At 48.9% G+C, this 23,845-nt stretch overlaps 1 protein-coding gene across 2 annotated transcripts in view; it reads right to left on the bottom strand.

The window, feature by feature from the left end:
• Nucleotides 1–2,259: 2,259 nt before the first annotated feature.
• The window catches only part of HRAS (HRas proto-oncogene, GTPase), a 39,975-nt gene continuing 18,389 nt past the window's right edge, over nucleotides 2,260–23,845 (bottom strand). Inside the window, exons 2-7 of one of the 2 annotated variants that reach the window (XM_054634486.2) lie at nucleotides 21,533–21,600; nucleotides 12,608–12,761; nucleotides 7,861–8,039; nucleotides 5,451–5,610; nucleotides 4,618–4,742; nucleotides 2,260–2,560 (exon numbers count right to left, since the gene is read on the bottom strand). In XM_054634486.2, the coding sequence (XP_054490461.1) occupies nucleotides 4,623–4,742; nucleotides 5,451–5,610; nucleotides 7,861–8,039; nucleotides 12,608–12,718 (570 nt within the window). In that variant the 5' untranslated portion in view covers nucleotides 12,719–12,761; nucleotides 21,533–21,600 and the 3' untranslated portion in view covers nucleotides 2,260–2,560; nucleotides 4,618–4,622. The remainder of the gene's footprint in view (nucleotides 2,561–4,617; nucleotides 4,743–5,450; nucleotides 5,611–7,860; nucleotides 8,040–12,607; nucleotides 12,762–21,532; nucleotides 21,601–23,845) is intronic. The other variant, XM_054634485.2, reaches the window with a different exon arrangement.

Below are 23,845 nucleotides of genomic sequence, written 5' to 3'. Positions count from 1 at the left end.
ACGTGGTTTTTGGAGAAGATCTGTGGTGTCAAGCTTTTAGCACCTCCTTTTGCTCTTAACCTACCTCCAGCTTTTAGCAGGGACTTGAACAATGACCTGAGTCTGGATTTCTTGTGACACAATTACAGCAAAAAACTAACCAGCTCCTGTGATGGTCTGTTACTGACCAGGATTGTCTGACAAGCTTGAAAATCTTACCCGGAGTGCAAAAGCTCTCTGAAAGGGAGATGCTCTTACTTCAGCTTCCTGCTCCTCACCAAACTCTTCTAAGTAGTTTGTATTCTGGCCAGTGCTGTTCTAGCACATCCTCACCAAGATGCACCAGTTTCTTGGAACTGCACCTATTGCCTGCCCTGTGAAGACACCTTGGCCCTGGCACTCCCTGGAGCTCCTCAGATTCCTTGACCGCAGCTCCCAGTACTTGACTGTGGCATTTGTCTCCCAGCCAGAAATGAGAGGAGACTCTAAGTGGTTAGAGCCACCCAGTCCTTGAGATAGCACCAGAGTGTTACTTCTCCTCTGAAGGCCTCCAGATAGATCTATCCTATCCTTCATTGGGGAAGAAAGGGCTAAGTCCTACTGCAGATGAAGAGCACCAGGTTCTAGTGCAGTAACACTACCAAGCAAGGGTTCCCATGTCATCTTCTAGAAGGACAAAGTACTGCTGTCCTGTGGCCAGTTGTGCACAAGATGCCAACTTTAGGAACAACCCCCATTCCTCCAGTCTTCACACTTGAAACAACTCAGAGTGGGAGGTTTTCTGGGAGTCTCTGTTCAGTCCCACCGTGTAACACTAGCTTCAGCATCTTCAGCAATCCTCCAGCACAGGGACAGACTGCTGTAAACAGCACACCCAGCTAAAGGCAGGGCACTCTCCCCTCAGGCAACTTCTCCCACTCCAGGAGCTGGTATCAGCCCTTCTGCAGGAACAGGGTGCCAGGCAGCTGCAGCCAAGGTGGGGGCTGTGCCCTACAGCAGTTCACAGCAGGCATTTACAGAAGGCAATACATTAGCACAAGTCCTCTCTTGCCCAGGCCAAAAGCAAAGACAGTACCCCCAAGGAGCATGGGAGTAGAATTCTGTTGCTTTAATTCTGCTGCTGCCTGGCATGATGGAGGATGGGGAGTGGGATGGGAGGTTGCTTGCAAGGATGCTGGGAAGCCCTGGGTGGGCTGTGGCTTTGTGCTGGGGGTGACCAGGGTTTCTTTACTGGTTTTGCCATGTGAGGCATGTGACTTACACACCAACCTCGCTGCTCCCAACCCAGACCAACCTTGGCCGCCAAACCCAGCACGTCTTCAGGCCTGGGCTAGCCCATGCAGAACAGCTCCCTGCCGCACTCAGCTGGATCGCTTTCCCCCTTTGATGCTTCTAATTCTGGATGCCAGGTAAATTAGCCTGTGCAATAGCTTGGAACAGGGAAAGCTATCCACTGCACTGAATGCAATGCCTTGTCTTGAGGCTGCAAGTAAAAGGCACGTAGGTCAGACCTCAGACAAAAACCCCAAAGGAGCAGAGCTGAGCAAAGGCAGGGTTCCCAACAGATTAGCCCTAATCCAAAACACTCTTACCCACTTGAAACCCAGGGACTGGAAGCTTGAATCCTTTAGTCTTAGTTGCTGAGCAGCCAGACAGCTTCTGCAGTGCAGCTCACCAGTCAGGAAGCTGTGCACAGGGCAGACAAGGATTTGCTTACCTGTACATACTGGAGCAGCCCAAGATGTATGTGCTATACAGGTGTTAGCATAGCTAGGTCTGGAAGGGACCAAAAAGTCCCAATTCTACCTCTAGAGCGTAACACATGAGGGAGGTCTTGTGCCAGAAAGAGCTGACAGGAAAGGAATCAGGGAAGCAACAAACTGGTACCAGCTGAGGCGAAAGCAGCTCTCAAATCTCCTCGCTGATGCTTCTTCCCTTCCAGGCATTGTATCTGAGGCCATAAATCCCACAAGGACTAGGCTGAAAGCAAAGCACTCAAGAGGTGCCAAGGACAGGCTTGGACTGGTTGCACTCTTCCACCCTCCCAAAACTTGGGGCCAGCAGAGTTCCAGGTGGGCTGGGGAGGACATGACAAAGACTTGCTGGAGACAGAGACAAGCTGTCTTGCCGTGAGAGCTTGTCTCTCCCACCCTCTACAGCATGACCTTGGTCTGTGGAGAGAAAATCTCAGCACCCTTTCCTCCCCACCATCCCACCAGCGATCCTTCCAGAGCACCAGCCGCAGCAGCCTCTAGAAGGAGGACACAGCCATCAAGGTGATTTGTTGAGACGATCAAATAATAATTTACTGTGATTCAATCTGTGGCTTTGTACAGTTGCCGGGGTGGGAGGAGGCCAAAGGATGAGGGGATGGGGATAAAAAAAAAAAGAAGTTGTTTGCCACAGGCTTGGGTGAAGTGCGAGATAGTCCTTGGAGGGCCTCATGCTCCCCCTGTCCTCTTCGTCCTGCTCCTCTCCCCCCCCAATACTCCTCCTCTGAATCCGTTTGCTTCTTCCTTTGCTTCACCTCTTTCCTTGCACACTGCACAGTGGGAACCTTGCCAAGAAACGGTCCAGACAGCTGAAACAGAAGAGGACACTCATGAGCACCCATTCCCCATCAGAACAAGCAGGGCTGTTCCCAGTACTCACCCCTCACATTTTGGGATGACCCTGTTAGTGCCCACAGAGCAAAAAGGCTACACAGGTCTTAGAGGTCTGGGTCTGTCTCAGCAAAGCATCTGTACATCTGCTGAAGGGAACAAGTCTTGGAGTTGGTGGAGTGATGGGTGAGCTTTGGGCACCTCACCAGAGCTTCTGCCTCTTTCTGAACCTCCTTGTGGGAAGGGGCACTGTTTGGCAAGATCTTTCCACCTCCTCCAGGGATGATGGGAACCACAAAATGAGTCCAGGGCAAATGCAGCCAAATTTTGTTGGCCACAACAGCCACCCTTCTTCTCCCCAAATCCCAGCATGTCTTTGCCTCACTTCTCCTTTTGTGTCTTGATGTTCCTCCCCCTCTGCTCTTGGGCACTGCAGCTAGATTAAGCTGGGATGTCTGGTTTCCAGTTTCTGCCTGAGCAGAAAAAGACACAGGCAACTTGCAGGGCATGTTCTCTTAATAGAGAGGAGTGTTTCCAAGTGACCCTTTCCCAGCCCTTCTTGCCCAAGCTGGTGCTGCCACTGGGCTGTGCCAAGGATTGAGCTCCTGGCGGTCGGTGTAAGGAGTAGCAGTGCCTGCCAAGCCCATGCTGTCAGCTATGAGCCAGAGCAGGAAACAAGCCTTGAGCTCATATCCCCATCCGGAGGAAACGCTCCTGAACATCTGGAGGACACAAACATCTGGAAAATCTCCCTGAGCAGTGATAAATGTGCTGGGCACAGCATTCAGCTCGGCCCCCAGCCGACCTCACACGCCTCAGCTGGGAGGGAGGGGTGGGGCTCTGCGGTGGGTGTTTGCTCATAGGAAGCAAGCATTGCCAGCACTGTTTTGTTAGGGTTTTTTTTCTTGGGAGTGGGGGGCAGGAGGAAGAGCTCTGCTCTGCTCATGGCTTCTAGCTCAAAAAGCATCACAGGAAACCTGCTGTTCATCTCCACCTTCAGGAGACCCTCTTAACACCATCTCTGGATACAGCGCACTTCTCTTCAGGACTCCAGCAGTTATTTATAGGGTAAAGGGCCAGTCCAGGTGCTTGAGAGAATTCCCAAAAGACATTAAGGGCAATGTTCATGTATGCATTTGTTCCAGTCCCAAATGTCCTTAGATATTGATCTCCTTGGTGGACTCATCCCTAGTTACCCCTCTCTAACTTTCTGCCATGAAGGAGTTGGTTACACAGACAGATGTTCCCAGGCCTTTCACTTAAAGCCAGCCAGCACATGCAGGGACAATAATAGGAACTCTCCCTGACTGCTATCCAGCAGTGTTTTAAATAAACTCATAATTAAAAAAAAAAAAAATGAGGAAAGAAAAACAGGCAAGTGAACATAAACAATCTGAAAAATACTGTTTCTGGCTCCAGCACACACAATTTATAAAAGCAAACAGCCCCCTTATGGCTAATTCTCAACATTGCATCAGTTCCAAATAGCCCAGGGGATTTATCTAATGGGGAAAACTCTTCTGAAGAACACAGGACTTTTCACAGCGAGACAGGTCTGCTCTAAAGCTTTAGGATGAGGCAATTTATGTGAGTGCATTAGGAGGCAATGCACCCAGCCAGCTCTTCATCTGAACCCTTCTAGAGCCAGTCTGGTAAGCATGCAGTGATCTGTACACCTTCAACACCAGCTTAACTCCTCTTTCAGAACAGCAGCATGGGGAGAAGCTTTCCTGGGGAAAGCACAACAAATTATTATTTTTTAAAATATTCAGTTGTATAGAATTTTGTTGCACAAAATGAGGAGGAGAAATAAACAACGCTTTCCTGCCACATACTTCGTCAGGGAAGAGGGAATTTTGACTTACCTATGTTTTCACAGAAAAACGCTCTATCAATCTGAAAGGTGTTTCATTAAACAGTTCCTGCTGCTGAAATTGATCCTGTTGCACTTGTTTGGCTAGTGCATCTGCACCCATCTCCTGCCCTGCTTCCAACGTTCCCCCACTGCACCTCATGTCCTGCTTCCAGCACTTACCATAGTCACGATACCACACATTTACAGTTCATGCAGCCGGGGCCGCTCTCGTCCGGGGGATTCAGCTTGCGCAGCTTGTGCTGCCGGATCTCCCGCACCAAGGTGTAGAAGGCATCCTCAACGCCCTGGGGGAAAAGCAGGGCTTGAAGCAGCTGCCCACTCTGACGAGGGACAGTGGAGAGAGGAGAGGGCTCTGCTCCCCAGCAAGGTGTCCCTAGCACTGTCCAGCAGTGAAGATTGCAGAGTTAAAGGTACAGAACCAAGCTGGGAAAACTGACAAGGACCTGAGTGTGGCCCTCAAACAGAGAGCAAAATTGAATGAGCAACCGTCAGGATAAGGATCTCTGAAGTCCCTGAGATTTATCAACTCTCAGCAGTCTGAATGAGGTCTACCACCCAAGAGAAAAGCCACCACTAGGCCACTGAAGGTGTCAGTTCCATTTTCACCTCTGTGCTCTGGGAGCTCCACTGGTCCTTTCAGCACTGGTATATTCTGCCAAAATAGACCATGGATGAGGTTAACCAAGTGACCTGAGCTTAGCTGACTTGCAGTGACTATGGAAGTTATTCCAGAGCCTTGGAGAAAGCCCTGGGAAGGCATCTTCTCTTCACTGCTGCCACAGCATGATGATGCACTTCTCATGATGGGAGGCTCAAGCCTGGACTGGGAGGGAACATCCTGAGGGAGGGAGCATTTTGCCTTGAGGAAGCAACTAAGCCCAGCCCTCACACCCATCTGTCTGCAAGGTGGTGCCTGCCCATTCCTGTCCCTCCAGGGCAGCAGTGGAGGAAAGAAGAGAAAAAGAACCTTTTGTTTTAAAGTCTCCTCCTACCTGTCTGGTTTTGGCAGACGTTTCTATGTAGGGGATCCCGTAGCTCCGGGCCAGGTCCTGCGCTTGCCGGGTCTCCACTGTCCGCGCAGGGAGGTCACATTTATTCCCCACTAGCACCATGGGGACATCATCTGAGTCTTTCACCCTCTTGATCTGCTCCCTGCAAGAGGAGGAGGTGTGAAGAAGTGAAGGAGCAGATCCAGAACACTCCCTGCCACTTTCTTTGTTAGGATTTGACAGCTACCCTTTGCTCCTGTTGAATGCCTTGTGTTGAGCTTTCAGGAAAATGTAAATAACTATGGCACACAAGTGAGTAAATAGCAAAACAGTTAGGGCACTTCTGGAAATGAAAACGAAACATACTCCTGCTCTTTAAATGCAGCTATTTACAAAACAACTTGAATTATGACAATCTATATTAAGACATGAGCTTAAGATAGTTTAAGTTAAATAAAAATTAATTCTCAAGCAGTTACCTGTGCTATTTCCAACATTTTATATCAAGTAATCCCCCCAAAATGGGTGAAAAAATAAAAAATCACCTGCAACCAGAATTTGCTGAGCTGATAAAGCAGCTTTTGGCAGCTGTAACCTTTTCTGCAGATGCACAGGCAGTATTTGCTCCCTTTCAGTTTAGTTCAGGTCACTCAAAGTTGAGAAACCAACTGGGAAATAAAAAAGCTGTAATGCTCACTTCTTCATTCCAACATTGGATCTAAAACTAGGTGGGCAAGGATGAGATCTATCACTCCTAAAAATCTTGCAGGCCATTATGACCACAAAAAATCCATTCAATTCCCTTCTGATAGATAATAACTTCCTTTGCTTAATAAATCATTTAACTTCAGATGCAAAACAGCTTTTTTTATTTTTGCTCATGGGTCCAGAACATTTAATATGGTTTTAATTTAAAAAAATAAAAGATTTAAAATGCCAATTTCTGCATTTTAATTGAATGCAAATCTCCATCCAAAGGCAGCTGGCTGGACATTCATGCACAAAAGAATCAATCATCTTTTTCTAATGTAGTAGAACATAGAAATGAAGTCTGACTATATGGCAGATATGCCATATAGTGCCATATGCCATGATATGCCATAAAGCCATTTAAATGTTCTGTGTAACATCCTGATCAGCAAATGCAAGTACTAAATTTAGTGCACAGGCTACACTTAGCTGTAAAGAGATACCTCCAAATGGTTACTAACCAGGGAGAGCGAGCATTTCTCTGGGGAATATTCTTTTAAAAGTACAAACACAAAGAGCACAGGCTAAAGGAGATGAAAGCTAGTGATTTACATCATGTTGGCTTGAAACCAAGCCATCCTGTGAGCAATTCACAGGCACCAACCCCAGCACAAGGATGAATGCTGCTCAATCCCTCAGGTGCTTTAGGAAAATCCCATCCTTTGGTTCAGCTAAAAGAAGCGAAATTAGTGCACCTGTGCAGCTATTACACTGAACAGCCTTTTGGATGAGACTGAAACATCTCAGCAGCTCCAAGCAGCACCTCTAACTATGGAGCAAGGAAGGGATGTGCCTGTCCTCGAAACAACAGGATTACTGGGACCCTGGTTTATGATGAGGGACTGGGGTACACAGTCCCTTGTGGGCAGTGACAGAGCAGGGACAGGCAGAGCCATCTCCTGCATCCTCTCCAAGTGCCTGCCATCACAGCCAAGGCTCAGAAAAAGGCGCAAGCAGAGTCCCTCCCTAAAGTAGCATCGGGGTAAACAGGGAAGATTCCTGCTGTGTTTACATCACCCCCTTGACTCTTCAGCTCTGCAGGGATGACATCAACAGAGAGAAGAATTGGGATGGGTACTGGGATGGTGTCCCTGCTTCGTCACCACTTCCCCATGCATCTGCTTGGGCAAATCACCTCACTGGAGCCCTGACTCCCCTTCTGCTCCATCTTTGCCCTGCTTGAAACCAAGCTCCAGTGGGGCAGGAGTCTCTCCACACATGTGAAGCTGGAAGATCACAGCCTGGTCGTGCCAGTGGACAGCAGGGAAAGCAGCTCTCCCTGTCCTTTCCAGCCTCCCCTCCCAGACCTGGGGCCAGCAGAGATCGATTGCGCTAACAAAGCAATTCCACTAATTAGGGAAGGAAGGGAGGGGGGTCATACAGGATCAGCTCTCTCTTTAGTCACCATAAACACTTAAACATTACATTACCAGGTCCCCAAAGGCCACAAGCAATCCCTTTGGAAGGGTTTTATTGGAGTCACCGACATTAGCCGTCTGCGCTATCTCTTCCTTGGGGAATGGCCACTTGAGCTAATTGTCTTTGCTGGCAGTCTGTACTTCCACTATGGGACCTGATCTAAAAGGGTGGGCAGGAGAGTGCAGCAGCAAGGCCTCTCCTTTGCACAGGGCAAGAGGGAAAGGGCCCTTCCCAGGATACTGACCTATACTGGTGAATATCTTCAAAGGACTTGGTGTTGTTGATGGCGAAGACACACAGGAATCCTTCCCCCGTTCTCATGTACTGGTCTCTCATGGCACTGTACTCCTCCTGCCCTGCAGTGTCCAAGATGTCTAACAAACAGGTCTCTCCATCGATGACTACTTGCTTTCTGTAGGAATCCTGCAGGCCAGGAGAGGGAAAGGAAGGAGGATGCATTAAGGGAGGGCTTGGATCTGGCTAAACAAAGGGATGCAGCGAGTGCATCCCTAGGAAGATGCCAGGTCATGCTCTGCCTGTGTTCAGCTTCCATTAGAGACAACTCAGTCTCTTTCAAAAATGGGAGGGAAAGGAAAAATAATAAAAAAAAACAAAGGAAAAAGGGAGCAGCTAAGCAGGTTTCTCCTTGTCTGTCAGAACCACAGAGAAGACAGCTCCCAGCTTGCTCTCCCCATTCCCAGCCTTGCCGCTGGCAGACCAGGTGCAGCTTCATCTCTATTATACCACATAGCCCTCAACAAGTATTTCCTAAGCATTGTTTGGTCTCAGCTCCAATTCCTTCTGCTGGATGAGGAAGGACACTCAGGAAAGGAGCTCTGGCCAGCCAGGGCTTCCAGTCACTATCTGTGATCTGCAGGCCTGGAAGGTGTTTAAGATAACCTGGAAATCCAGTGCCTCCAATGCATCTCAAATCAGGCACCAGAGGCAATACTGCCATCAGTAAGATTTCAGACTGGGTTTGATGGTAAACCTCTTCTTTAAACATGAGAAAAAAATAAAATAATATCACACCATGAACAGGGTGTTTCCCACAACCTGTCTGTGCCCAGAGGGCTCCATAAGAGGTAAGAACTATCCAGGCAGGTCCTCTGAAGTTGGGGGTTTTCCCTGCAGCAAAGGCAATCACAACTTGTCATAGATGTGAGAAGGTCTGGAAATCACCCAGAGCATCCCTCAAAAGGTTTCATTTTCACAGCAGGGTCCTCAAAGCACTGCTCCTCCCCACTATGCTTCTTCCTGCGCTCAGTCTCATCAGCAGTGATGCTGTGGGGCAGCCCTGCATGGAGGACATCCCTCATCCCTCTCCAACAGCCATCCCCTGTGGACAATGCAGCATCCTCAGCTGTCAGCAAGAGAAGGAAGCCAAAATGAAAGGTATGAAAAAGGTACAAGTCAGCAGTACAACCACACAGTGCTTTGCAGCCACTCGCAGAGGCCACGGCTGCAGTTTAAAATTAATTCAAATGTCGGCTGCTCTTCCAACGACCACAACAATGTTATCAGATGAGCTTTGCAGGTCTGCAGACAAACAGCTGACGCAGCAAAGGGCACCAACAGGACTGGCAGCAGCACAGAAAGGGAATAGGGCCAACATGGCCTCTATCCTTTGGTTCATTACAACAACGTCATTTGCTGGGGCTAATTAAAGTCTTTCCTCACCTTGCAGAGAGGGCTGTGAAATCAGAGATAAGATCTGCTCTGCCACGACCTTCTTAGCTGTGCCTTCCCAAAAAGTGGACTGCTGACCCATCGAGAATAAGCATGGAAAGAAAGGCTGGCTTTCAGCCAACTGCTCTGAAGGCAACTGGCAGGCTGCCCTGCAGGAATGTGCTCCCATTTCTAATCAATAATGTATCTGGAGCCTCCTCTGTGCAAGGGGACCTGAGTGCCTTCTCTGCCCCACAAAGCATCCTCCCACCTCTGCACCTTGGCTTGGGACAGAGGACCAGCCTGTCAGCACACACATTCACAGTGAATTGCCAAGTCCCTAGTTCCAGGATGTTTCACCAGCACCCAGGCATGCTGACATAGAAGAGATCCCACACCTCAGCTCAGGTCATCAACAGGCTACCCATAAGGCCAGCCAGCTGGCTTACAAGGCAGAGACATAAAACAATCTTGCAGAGGATGCTTTGCAAAGGAAGGGGACAAGCTCTCCCCATCAATTCTTTGCGTACAGCTTCATTTGATCTCACCCTCCCCCAGAAGCTCAGGATGGCAGCTCAGCTGTCCCTGCCACACGACCAAGTGACATGGCTGCCACTAGCCCACAGCAGCACCCTGCAGCCTCAGCCCTCCTCTGCAGCCCTGCATGTCCCACCCCATCCTGAGCAGAGGGGAATGCAGCCAGACCCAGCTGTGAAGTGCCAGGCAGCAGAAACAACATCTGTTTGGGGTTCAGATTCAAGATCCCAGGCGGATGCCGAGAGCATTCCAGCTGTGCTGGAGGACCAGGCCAAGAGGCCCATTTGCTAAGCACTACAGTCAGGACATGACCAGAGGTTTGGGCAGCCCATTACTAGCTAGCTGCTGAGAGCTGGAAGATGAACCAAAGAATTGCTCAACAGAGTGAAACTCTTTATTCCATCCCTGGTTATTCACCACAGGACAATGCCAGTGGCATACCTTTCTTTGCTGCCTTGGCCCTCCTGTTCCCAAAACAAAGGTCCTAAGGCTCCTTGGCAGCCCAAGAGCTGGCCTGTGAGAGTGTGCTGAAGTGGGGTGGACAGCATGAGTTACAGAGCCAAACATTTGCACTGGTGAATCAGGAGGGTAGGAGGGGAGCAAACACCCAGTCAGGGTCTCTACCCTAGACAGGGGACAAACCTATACACCTCCTGCTCTGGGGAACATCTCAGTACACCCCAATCTGCTTGCACCCCCTCTTTGCAGCACAGCCTGTGTTCAATCCATGTGGGCAGTGGGCAACGCCTTTGCTCCATGCACGTATCATCTTTCTCCCCCCTTTTGTCCTGCTCTTTTCAGCACTGCTGTGCTGCTTGTTAGCTGGCTGAACAGTCATAGTCAGCTCCTGGGCACGATCCAAAGCAGCTTAGTCACAGGAAGGTGGTTTGTTGGTCACATTTGGATGGCTGGCAGGTAGCTCTTGGTCTCTTAAATCCCCATAAAATGAAGCATAATTAAAAGGAATCACCCTGAAATGAATCAGTAGTTGGCCGGGGTAGCAGGGAAAGCAGGGTACAACCAAGGGAGCTGCAAAGGCATCAGGGCTGGTGGTACCTGCAGGTGGAAAAGCACCAGGGGTGAGAGGGCTGAAGAGCAGCTTTTGGCAACTTTTGGAAGAGGAGAAGAACAGAATGGGGCTGAAGTGAACAGTGGAGGAGAGAGCAGGCATCTCCCAGAGCACTGCAGAAGTGCGTAGGGTGAAGAGGGTGTGCTGGGAAATGCCATGCAGGGTTTACATTCCCTGCTGCCTGTTTACATGGAGAAAATTCCCTGCAGGGTACACACAGGGAGCAGGCAGCTGGAGACAAAAACCACAGGATGCCAAAACCCAACACATCACTGGGTAGGAGTTGCCTCTGCCCACCTAAGGTCCAAGAGAGGATGCATCCTTGCAGATGTCTCCCCAGGGAGGGTGCTATCCATGAACTCTCTTTTAGCAAAAACAACCTGGAATGGGTTTCTGAGAAAAGTATGCAATACTACTGGGGACAGCCACATGAGGGGAGAGGAGCTGGGGACAAAGGCAATTGCATCCATAATCAAGGAGACTCAGGAGCCCTAAATTAAATTCCAGTCTCTGCCATGGACGTTTTAGGTGACCTTGGCCAAATGATGTAATAGCACGTGCTTTTTAAGTGCTTTCTCTCCTTCCCATCTGTAGGACTGTAAGACTATTTCTGCCTTTCTACCAAGCCTTGTCTTGCCTTGTTTATGTAAGTTGTAAGCTCTTCAGGGTGGGGACTAAACATAAAACACCTACCAGAATAGATTTCTCATCCCAGCTGGGGCCTTTAGCCATTATGATAATAATAACTGCAGAAACCACAGCTGCATTTATACACATCTGGTAGAGAATCCTTTAGGACTGCAGACAGGGAGGTTGTTGTCCAAGAGGCATGACAGAGCTGCAATTTGCCTTCCCAGGGTGGACTTTACTCCTCATGCAGCACAGTGGCTACTGCCTACGTCTCACCCAACGAAGGTGTAAGTCATGCAGAGGCTAATTAGCACATCACTAACTATGGTGAAAGCAGATGGAGAATGGAATATATTTTTGAAAAATTAAAGAAAATAATAATATCACAATGGATATTGAACACTGAATCCCCCTCTGCCCCCATACAGCCTGTGAGGACCATAGGGTCCCTGCCTGCATCTTCAGGCAGGGTGCTGAGCTAAACAGGTCAGTGCTGCCATCCACACCGACTCAGACACACACATTAGCCTTTAACTCCTTGTGAAGAAGCAGAGGCAGCACTCTGGGAGCCACAGCAGTTCAGCTGCTCAGCACATCTTGCTCAAACTGCAAGACATACATAATACAACCAAGCTCTGATAAAACCCATTTCATCAGTAAAGCTCAAAACATCCTACAGAAAAAGTCAATACATTTACTCTGATTTCACGGGAGGAGAAATGGAAGCACAGGCACAAAATGGCTCTCCAATTCTAAACCTTTAATCCCTCCCTACATTGTCATCTCATCAGAAAGGAAGACTTTTGTGCTGCCTCTTAGCCCCTGCCCCGCTCTGCCTGTCTCTGCTGCCTCCCATGTCACCTCTCTTCAGCAGACACCACTACCCTTCTGCAGGAGAAGTTAAGTCAGTCTCTGCAACCTCTGAACACACACATAGTGACTCAGAATAGCTCTGCAAAGCAGAGGAACATCCCTGCTCAAGTTCAGACTTGAGACCAAACTGAGCATGCTCTGGGTTGGAGACAAGGTAGAGAAAAGCAAGTGGAAAACATGCAGACAGACAGACCCCATGCCCAGAGCCACTTACCTCTATTGTGGGGTCATACTCATCAACAAAATGGTTCTGAATGAGCTGTATCGTCAAAGCACTCTTCCCAACACCACCTGCTCCCACCACCACCAGCTTGTATTCGGTCATCTTCCAGCTGACCCCAGCTCAGGACTTCCAGGAGCACCACCACCTGCAAGGGCAAACATGGTCACTATGCTAAGAGAGGTTACTTTAAAATGGGCAAAATAATCCATCAAACCAAATACAAAAACTCTGTTCATCCTGAGGTCTGTTGCAATCCTTCAGCCTGACCATCTGGATGCAAACTTCACAGTTTCCTTGAGCAAACTTCAAGAGGTAGGAGAGCATTACTGATGAGAAAACAAGAGGTGCAGGCTGTGTACATCAACCCCTAAAGTAACCAGTTTAAGAAGTCTGGTTTTACGTTATCTCAAGCTGATGATCTGAAATCTTTAGATAGATTTGAAACCCTAGGCCAACAAGGCTGGAATGTCAATTCCCACAAGAGCAGAGGAAAAGGTCCAGCCCTGCCCAAACATGCTGTTACCTCCATGTCTTCACCCTCACAGCTGTGTCAAACCTCAAACCACACAGTAGGGTTGAGATGGTGGCACATCCACACCCTCTGCCTGTCCTCCAGCTAACGGTGCTACTACTGTTGTGACAGGAAGGACTGCAGAAGGGGCATCCCTGCTCCCTGAGCTCAATCTGGCACACCTAGCAAGGGGGAAAGAGATGCTGTCACAAAAGGTGCTGGCTGACAATGATGGTTAGGGTGAGGATGAGCAAACCACACTTCTGCAGTGGTGTGTGCCTCCCATGGCCCTTCAGCAGCAGAAGATTCACATCCCCCCAGCTCCTCCCTTAAATTTCTGCTCCAAGTCTGCTGAGAAAGGGGAACTAACTCAGGAAGATTACAAAACCCCAAAGGTTTAAATAGAAATTCACCCTCATTGGACTGCAGCCCCTGCCCACTGAAAGTCACTCCAGGGTCAGATACTCGTTCTCAGCCACCATCTGCAAGCTCAGGGGAAGCCACCCAAAATGCAGCAGGTAGCAAGAAGACAAGCTCACAGTTCCCCTCAGATACTCTTCAGTGTTCACAGGGATTAGAACCCCCTCCTCCATCCTCCCACCTCAGATAGTTAAATCACTCCACCCTCCTCCCCAGGCTTGTCAGCCCTGCTCCTAAATTCTGGAAGCTGCTACAAACTGTGCCAGCAAAGGCTGCTCTAGACCCAGACCACAGCTGATGCATTTGCTAACACAGCAAAGATCTAATGACAAGGAAGCCAGAACTTTTTGCCTTCAATCCCCACCTGACTGCAACCCTAAACCACCCAGACAGTTCCATCTCCCTCTTGAGCAGGGAGCAATCAGACACAACCACCTCTTGCCAAAGCCCTTTCTTGAGCTGCTGTCTTGATAGCAGAAAGGCAAACAAAGCTCAAGCCCTTCTCAGCATCCAGAATCCTAAAGAAGGGTAAACAAGGGGGTACAGAAGAGCAGCCAGGTGACAAATATGATGCCAAGCAGGACCTCTGGTTTGCTGTGCTGGAGAAGCAGTTAAACATGATGGAAAAGTGGCGATGGTGGGGGGAAATGAAGTGCAAATAATGCTCCTGTACCCTAGGTGCCTTCCTAAAAGTGACACTGCTTCCTCTGAAAGTCCAGTGTGCCTCTGTTCTGGCAGCCAGGGAAGAGTTGGAGATCAAAAGCAAGGCTACAGGAGAGAATCTACGTGATCTCACTAATTGACGGTGCACACACATTACTGTGCTCCGTTAATGCATGCCCTCCTGTACATGTTGTTCTCACATGCACTGCTTCTCAGGGACAAAAGAGATCCCCATCCCAGGCTTCTCATCTCTCTGGGAAGAGACAGGGTGAAAAGGGACTGGGGAGCAAATGTGGACTGACCATCTCCACCAGCACAGCTGTCGGGGAGGGAATCACTCCTTCAGCAAACAGCTTCACAGCTGAACACAGAGGGGTCCTGGGGGGTCTGAAGAAACACTGCTCCCACCTTTCATTACAGAGCAAGGAGATCTCCATCCCCCAGCAAAGCACATGGACTTTGCTCTGCATCTGAAGATGAAGCAGGTGCCATGAAGATGCTCAAGGAAAACAGCACAACTGCCCAGGCACAACTGCAGGACTTGCTGAGACAGTGAGAAAAGCTTTGACTCCCCAGGGGAGGAGAAGACATAAGTTCTCTAGGAGGGGTTCTCCCTCAAAGGCCACCCCAGTGGAAGGCACTGCCTACTCCTCTGGAAGGCCCCCACAGCCATAGCAGCTTTATGGTCCACACTGCAGCAGGAGGTGGGGGACAAGGTCGTCACCCACATTAGCTTGAGTGTCTTCCCCTGCTCCCGACCCCAGCTGAGCTCCACTGCACAGCAGAGGGGCAGCCACACACCAGCAAGCCCTGCATATCACCACCTTAGCACAGAGTTTTAAGGTCTGGTTTCTCCACAGAAACACAAATCCACATCTTGTCCCACACACACTCAAGAGGCAGGGAAAATGAAGGGGGCAAAGGAGCTATTGCTACTCCCCACTTGTGGCCCACATATGGACAGTTTAATGCAAGAACTCTGCAATGCTGGTGTTTGCTCTCTGACACCATCCCTCAAAGGTGCTGTCACCTCAGCTAACTCTCCATTGCTCTGCCATCCTCACCCCTGCAGTGGCAGGAGGGATTCTGCAGCTCGCAAAGAGGGCAGGTCCAGCCTAGCTGCTCCACACCATTGCTGTAAAACACGTCCTAATGCAGAGTGAGAGCATGGGGAATGATGGACAGCTCTGGGCTTGAGAGCTGCCCCAGTTAATGTGGGCTAAAATCAATGCTTAGGGGAGCTCACTTCCTTTCCCCACTGCGAGCTCCCCAAGGGTAGCGTGCAGACCCAACAGCACACCAGAACATGGGCAAATTCCATGGAAAGAAGCAGCCTAGCCAAAGGCTGAAGGGAAAGCAGAGATTTCAATATGGCCAATCTCTGCCACAGAGCTGGGCAGCTGGTCCTATCCTTAAGCTTACCAACACCATCTCATAACTCTCCCATCACACTTTTTACTCCTGAACATGGGAAGAGCAAGGCTGCTCTTCGATGCACCTATAGTGCCAACACAGGGGTGGCTGTTCCTCAGCGCCACAAAAACATCATCACCACCACCACTATAAGGGCTGGTTCAAGGAACAACCATCCCAAAAGCAACGTTTCTGGCTTCCTATAACACAGATGCAGGGAAGAGAGAGTGGGGTTCCTGTCAGAGAGACGGTAACAGACACCCCAGTTTTCATGCTGGTGACACACCGGATGGAGGTTCACAGTCTGTTGGTGGTTGTGAAAGCTTCTCCTGATGTGAGGATTTCCAGTTTCTATTGCTCAGCAGCCAACACAGAGCCCACACACAGCTGACCACAAAATAACAGAGTGAAACACAAAAGCACAGCCTCTCAGTCCCACACAGAGCAGGAACAATGCTTCTTCCATCTTCTGCAAGCTCTTCAAGATCTGAAAGTCTGATTCCAGGTCACCATCTAGTGTTTCCCTATCCAAATTTATCACCTCTGCAGCACTCCAGTTCTACACCCCCCAAAAGCCACACACAGGGCTATCAGGCAACAGTTGAGAGACAGCAAGGAGGAGAGCAGTTCCAGGAGCACCGTCTGGAAAGAGGAGGGCTGGGATCCGTGTGCCAAGCCAAGAGCCCCAGAGTGGAGCTGGAGCTGCTGCTGCTGTATTTCCTGACCTCATGGATTTGCTCCTGTAGCGAGGGCTCCTGGCTCCCGTTCAAAGCTGTCTAGGAAAGCCTCGCCGAGTGCTTCCGCCTGGCAGCAGCAGCTGCTCCCAGCCCAGTAGCCAGAGCCACACAGCTCCAGCAAACAGGAGCCATCTGCCAGCCTTGAGCAGGAAGCGGGGAGAGCAAGCACCCAGCCCCGGTGGACACCAACATCCTACCTTTGTCTCACAGGGAGGGGATGGAGGTGTGGGTGAGGGCAGAGGGCACAGCACCTCCCCTGCCTGCACATGCTGGGTGGCAGCATGGAGGCCCTGCCTGCAGAAACAAGGATCAAGATGCTTGGCAGAAGCTGTCACAGGGCTAAGACCTAAAGTAGGTCTGAGCATCAAGGCTACAGCTGCTACCCAGAGATCCAGCTGTGTCCTGCAACAAACAACCTGACCTTCTTCATGGTCCCTATTCTCTAGCCTATAGAGGTGGTCTGGGAGACCTGACTGTGAAGCCTCCAGAACTCACTCAGTAGAGGCAAGGAACTCAAGGGGCTCAGCCCCATCAGTACATCCCATCTCACCATGACAGTTCCCACAAGAGCTCAGGCGTCAAGCAGCAGGGATACACAGTGGGTTTCCAACACATTCACCACAAGAGAGCCTCTGACACCCTTCCAAAGCTTTGTCTGTGTCCTCTGTTTCCCTCCCAGGACAGACACCAAGCCAACTGAACAAGTCAAGAGACAGATTTTTGCACAATGCTGCTGTATAAGGCCAGCCATGCCACAAGTTTTACAACTGTTCATTATTGAGCATTCACCATCACTGCACCTGCCCATTGGGAGCTTCTACACTTAAAGGCATCAGAAGTCAATTTCAACTCTGGAAATCTCTTTGGGCTCATGTTAGACCAGGCACCCTTTCCTCCAAAGCTCTGTCCAGAGGAGCCATATGACCACAAATGCCACCGTGTTTGCTTCTACTTCCCTTCAGCACAGACGCCCTGCAGGTAGAAATGGCCTGCAGTCCTCTAGGAGAACAACACTCATGCCAGTCTTTTACCAGCAGTCATCCACACCCACACATCAGCAATCCTACTCAGTGATCTCTGAGCATTGATAAACAAACCTTGTTGGCTTACCCCAGTGACTGTCCAGTCTCCTGCATTTGCTCATGCACAAGACTGTCACCAACATCACAAAGCACAGCCTGTGGAGGGACTGAAGGAGCCTCTTCAGTGGTGTGAAATGCCACCTTTTGTTTCCACTCAAGGACCAAAACGCTGATGTTCTCTGTGGCCTGTCCAGCCCCAAAGAGATTAGGGAACTGAGGCTGGCAAGCTGATGCTCTGTTATGAAGCCTATCCAATGCTTCATTTTAATTTACTTGTTGCTTTTTAAAATGAACAAGCGAGCTACAAATCTAACCAATTGTGCCTGTTGTTGGCTTGCTTGTATACCTGCAAACTCAGACAGTGCACCTCACAGATGAAAACAGAGAAAGGGATGCCAAAGAGAATAAAAGTTGCAAATACTGGCCCTGCTTTGGAGAGATGACTTGGAGATAATAAATGTCTTCTATTAGGGGGAAAAAAAGAAAAAAAGCCAAAAATGAGCAGAATGCCTTCTTCCATCCTCTGCTAGCTCTTCAAGATCTGAAGGAAAAGGCAGCCTGTCCCAAGGGACTGAGCACAAAAATACTGCTGCAGAGGAAAGGAAGAAAAGGGGTAAGGAATGACATAATGTAGGAGGCTCAAAATACAGATGCACATTCAAGGAGAAACCTGCGAGGAAGAGCAGCAGAAAGCTGCAGGCAGGTCCGAGGGATAGGCAAGTCTCGAAGGGAGGGATTGCTCTCCACAGCAGCCATAAACATCTCCCAGCAGCAATGTGCAAGCCTCAGCTTTGCACAAGTCTTGAACAGGCATGGACTGGTCACTGCACCAAGCCCAGCCCTCACAGTTTCCAGTCAAAGCACCTCTGGCAACACAACCCCTCTGCCAGAGACTACCCAACCACAAAGGGCTTGGGAAAATATGGAAGGGCAAAGGAAAACAAGAGAGTATCATCCTCTCCAAAGCTGCTACCTGTTCTCTGCTCCGTGGTTCCTGCTTCAGCTGTCAGACATTTAAGGAAAAGACAAAGCTGTGCAATCATCTGCTGTTGGCAGTAAGAGAGTGCAACTACTGTTCTTGCTTTCCCTCTCAAAAAGTAAATATTCTTTAAAAAGTTCTTTGTTGGCAGCTTATTCCAAGAAAAACAACTGGTAGGTAGCTATAACTACCCAAAATAGCAAACAACCTAAATCAGTCAGTAAAACAATAAACCCAGAGAACAAACCAGCGACACAAGAGCTTTCCTCTGGATGAAGAAATTGCCCATGCACCCCACTCTCCACACCCAATACAGGCCACCGGAATTACTATTTTCCAAAGAAAGACGAGCAGGCCCTTTATCTCAGAAACTTGTAAGTCAGGACTGCTCATGCCCATGTCTTCAGCATCATGAATGGGGCACAAGGAGCAGTGTGGTCAGGAAATTCTGGAAGGTGCTGGGATATGCTTGAGAATCATGGTGGGACCTTCACCTCCAACCACCACCACCACCACTCTATTTGTCTCCCTGATACCAAGTTACTCATCCCACCTCAGTCTCTGCAGAAGAACCAACCTTCCAAGCTAACTTCCACAGAGGGAAATCACACTGCTCTGTGGGTTAACTGCTGCCAGCCCACAGAAAGGGTGAAAGAAACAGGCAAGCAAATTGTACATCCCACACCACTGCTGAACACAGACCCTTAAAAAAAAATCACATGCAGATGGGAGAGACCACCTGTGCTAGCACCCAAGTCACAGTTCTCTGCATCTGGCAGGGTGTATGATGTGAAAAAAACTGAAGACAGTTTTTAAATTACACTTGTAATTTATGATCCAACACTTCAGTGCTCTTTGAGGCTCTACATGAGCAAGAGTAACCTGCATAAGGAAAGAGATTGGAGTTGTGTCTGAAAGTTGGTAAAGATGGATAATAAAGGCATGAAGAGGCCACAGTGCAGGACAGGACAATGTGAGACACTTAAAAAACCTGAACTCCTATCTTGCAGTCAGGACTCAGGGCCTAGTGTTGAACATACCAACATGTGTGGGAAAGCAGTGTGAAGGAGGAAAAGCTCTCACTGTGGAGATGCAGAAGGCTGCAAACTGCCAGGACTCCTCCACTTTCTTCTCCTCTCCAGCCTCCCAGGGCTGAGCAGGTGGTTCAGAGGCAGACACTTCCCTGCCTGGGTTGGCAACCCTCCACCTCACCCTAGAAAAGAGGCTCCTCTCAGGCCTTCCAGCCTTTTTCAGAAAAACCAACGATACTCTGTGCAACAGAGCTCAAGAGAAGAGGCAACTTTTAACTTTCCTTTACATTAAAATCCCACCTATAAGCACTAATGGGATGCATGAAAGGCAATGTGATATATCTTGAGTATATAAAAAGATGGACAGCTACCCAGGAAACTTTAAAGCAAGACCCACATTATAGATGACAGTAAATGTTAAGTGTTAAAACACGTGGTACACAGCCATGAACCTAGGCTCTGAACAATCTCTTGGCTTGCCAGTCTCAGTACCAAATTGTATTGATTTTCCCACAAGATATAAGGTGCAATGAAGTAGAAACTTGGAGCAGATGAGTATGCAGCGTCAGTGTAAGTAGATCTCTGTAATTACAGCTAATAGAGAATATCAGGCTTTGGGGAAAACACTGCCCAGTAATGGTGTGGAATTACAAGAGATGCTGTCTCCAGGCTGGTTTCCTAAGGTACCTGTATGTCCTGCCTGGTCCTCCTGGTGATGAAAGGAGCAGCTGCTGGGGAAAGGTCCAGCCTCTCCCATGCCCAGTGGTCCTGTCATCATGCTAGGGCAGGTTGCAGCCATCTGGCTCTGCTGCAACAGCACAAGAAGGGACAGATTCAGATCTCACTACTAAGCTGCAAGCGATGGAGCACCCAGTGCTAGAGCTGGAGGCGGCCATGCATGAACAGAAACACCCTCCTACTCACTGCAGAGACAGGCAAGGGGATGCAAACAAGCCAAGGACTGGCCCAAAGCCATCAATGGTGGTAAAGCTGGGAACTAAATTCAGGCAATGTGATTTCCCATCTGGGGTTTTCACCTGAGACAAAAAAAAAAAAAAAAAAGAAACAAAAAAACCCCAGAAGTTTTGGATGGGAAAGCTGCTGGTCTCCTGCTGAGTCTTTGTGTTGGGCTGTCAGAGCTGGCAGCTCATCTTCCCAAGGCAGAGCCAATTGGGGAGGCAGGGTACATCAAGTGGGAAAACATAGAATACTGTAAGAGAGGCCCTGCTCTCCAATTATCCTGATGAAATCACAACTGGGTCATGGGCACAGGCAGCCAGCAGAGTGGCAGATGCTCTGATCCACAGATCAGCACCCAGAGATGCAGGTAGGGCCGAGAGCAGAGGGGCAGGCTCTGCTGTTTTCCTCACCTGAAGCCCAGCTACAAGAAAGGGGGAAGTCACTGGTATAAGGTGGCCACCTACATCACTTAAGAACAGGGCCTCCCAACCTGAGCACCACTAAGGCACAGCAAAAAAAGTACCCTAGAGTCAAGAAATACACTCTCCCTATGAGCTCTCTGTTCTCCTTCCCTTCTCTATCCTTCCTTATTCCTCCCAACAACTGTTGACAAAGAAAAATTAGGAAACCAGTTTCAGGAAATGTATACAAGCCCTTTTCACTGAGAAGAATTTGCAATGGAAATAGGTATGGTTGTTCAGCTTCCTGCTGGCTTTAAATCCTAACACATGTATTTTACCAGCAAATACGTGGATAAGAAAACAGGGTAGTTGCAGCTGGGAAGTTTCAAGAAATCTTTTGATAATGCTTTTAGGTGTTTGGTTTCTTGTTGTTTTTTTTTAGCATTTGTGGTTAAGAGATTTTTTTAAAGGTCAGTTTTTGGAGCAAAATAGGATTTATAAGAGTTTGAATTGGTGAACTCTAGTCTCCAGGAATGGAATGGTTCACACAGCACGTGTCCTATTGCACTACAGCTCCTTCAGCAGAAAGTTCCAGACAGCCAGTGGCATTGGGTTTGGGTGATAAAAGGTGGAAGCTGTTGGCCAGCAGCATAAAAGCAGAAAAATGAGTATCCTGGGACAGTAGGAGCCCAGTCTGCTCCTGCCCATGTGGCACTCACCCTCTGGATGGCTAATGAGCTTCCACAGAGAAATAGGGTCCTCTCTTCTGGGAATGGTTCAAGTCCCCCTAGAAGGAATACAGAGCAGGAATGAGAGGGATCCCTCTCTGCCAGGACAGACAGTCCCGGCTGCTTGGACTCAGGCAGATCTTGGGACACACTTTGGTTAGTACCAAAGTTGGCTTCCCTGGACAGCACTTAGGATGATCTTGTACTGAAAGAAGAAAGGCAGAGCCAGCCCCCATCCATCCTCTCTCACGTGTGGTATTTCACAGGCTGCTAATCATATCTTGCAAAATTTTATCTTTTCTAGGGAAAGGTGGTACAGCACTTTTCTTCCTCCTCATTTTTCAAGGCAGAGAGTGAAGCAGCACAGGTGCAACAGCATCTTCTCCACAGGTGAGTTGTGGGTGAGGGACAGTCCATCTTGAGATGAGGGACCAAAACTCAGTTTCCTTCTCGCCCTTCCAATCCCAATGGGACACCAGTAAAAGCTCATTCAAAAACAGAGCTCAAAGGAACAGCCAAGACCAGATACTTCCAGAGTGTCTTTTTATTAGGAAGCCTTTTTAATTTACATGCTCAAACATAACAATCATCCTCCCATGTTTAGTCCTTGCAGGGCCTTTGCAGGTACACACCTTGATTTATTAGCAGAGCAGGGATGGAGGGGAAGAAGGCACCACAACAAAAAGCAAACCTGCAGGGCTTGCTTTAGCACATCTGGGAGAAGCAGCTGGGGAAAATACACTAGAAAAGCAAGAGAGGGGGTATCTTAGGGAGCCAAAAACAAGGTGGAAGCAGAAAGAGGAGATAAAATGAAGCAAGGAGGCACCAGCTACTGGGACCCTGTCCCTGCTCTCCTTCTCACCAAGATACATTATTATAGCAGGGTGACACAACATAACAAACATGAATATGCAGCAGTCATTATGCAGCAGATATTCAGGAGCATGCTGCTGATTTATGGACCTGGCAGCTGCAGCATCAGCCAGCTGCAGCCTAGAGGGATGGGGAGAGTGAGCACTGCTGGCAGAGAGGTCCACAGAAGACCTCCAAACCCAGCCCTTCAACAGCCATGAATGAATTCATCACAACCAAGTCTGCAGCCATGCAGAGCCAACCAATGCACTGTGTGTGCAATGCTGGGAAACCATCACACAGCCTGACAGAAACATCCAAAGGTTACAGTGCAAGATTTTAGTTTGGATCAGCAGAACTTAATAAAGTTACAGTCCTGAATTACCCAAACCTCACTTCACTGCTTATAGTAAATCTCAGCCACATCAGATTTGTTGATGTGATGCTCATATCCCCTCCCTCTGCACAAGTCTGGATTTTAAAAAAATCCATGCAATATTGCTGTGAGGGAGTTAGGTGCATCACTGTCAACCACAGACCTGCTAAAAAAAGACTGAAGATGTGAGGATTGCAGCTCTCCACACTGAAAAGGAAGCCATTTCTCTTTTGGCTCTGGAGCAACAAAGGGATACTGTCCAAGGACTCATCCTGCTTGTCTTGCAAGCATCACAGAATGGACACAGGAGACATGCTCCTTCAACTCTGAGTGGCCTCCACACAGGTTCATATATCCCACCCCTCAGCAACACATGACTGGCACAGCAGATAAAGGAACAAGGAACTCCACCCTGCAATGAAGAACCCACAACAATTAAGTGACTTCCTGACAGTCACAGAGGAAACTTATGGTAAAGCTGGGGATTTCTGTTCTCCCACATTTAAGCTTTTGTTGTAAAACATGTGCTCATCAGTGGCTGTGGTTGAGTGTGCAGGGCACAGGAGCACAAAGCCTTCTCCACCACCTCCGTCGCAGCCTCCAGCATCTGCTGGCAGACCTGCACAATCAGCAAAAGCCAGGGGGGGGTTTCCTTCCAGAGCTTCCTTGGGAGTCCACAGCAATGATGACAAGCAGGATTTGGGTGGGCTCACAGCCAGCATCTGCAGGCCAAGTAAAGCTGAAAAGAAACCACAGAAATGCAAGACACCAAGCCTGTGTCAGATGTGGTTCCTCAAAACTGGAGTTCAACAAGCTGATTCACAAATAAGAAAGCCCCTGAGAGCAGAAGAGTGCTTGAAGTCCCTCTGATCATGCCTAAAGGTTAGATGTACCTACATCTTTGTAGAAACCCTCAACTTAACTCCAGTCCCTTGGACAACCCTGGTACAGGCAATGAGTAGATCCAGATCTGGCTTTGGTACTGCATTTGACATGGCCATAAAACTCCAAAAACCCTGCCCAACTTAGGTGTTCCTCTACACAGATCAATAACTGATGGAGCAAAGAGCAACACT

This window comes from Agelaius phoeniceus, chromosome 6, assembly GCF_051311805.1.
Source record: "Agelaius phoeniceus isolate bAgePho1 chromosome 6, bAgePho1.hap1, whole genome shotgun sequence".
Lineage (NCBI taxonomy): Eukaryota > Metazoa > Chordata > Aves > Passeriformes > Icteridae > Agelaius > Agelaius phoeniceus.
Note: the sequence above shows the minus strand (reverse complement) of the source record. Positions and strands in the feature narration are given on the sequence as shown.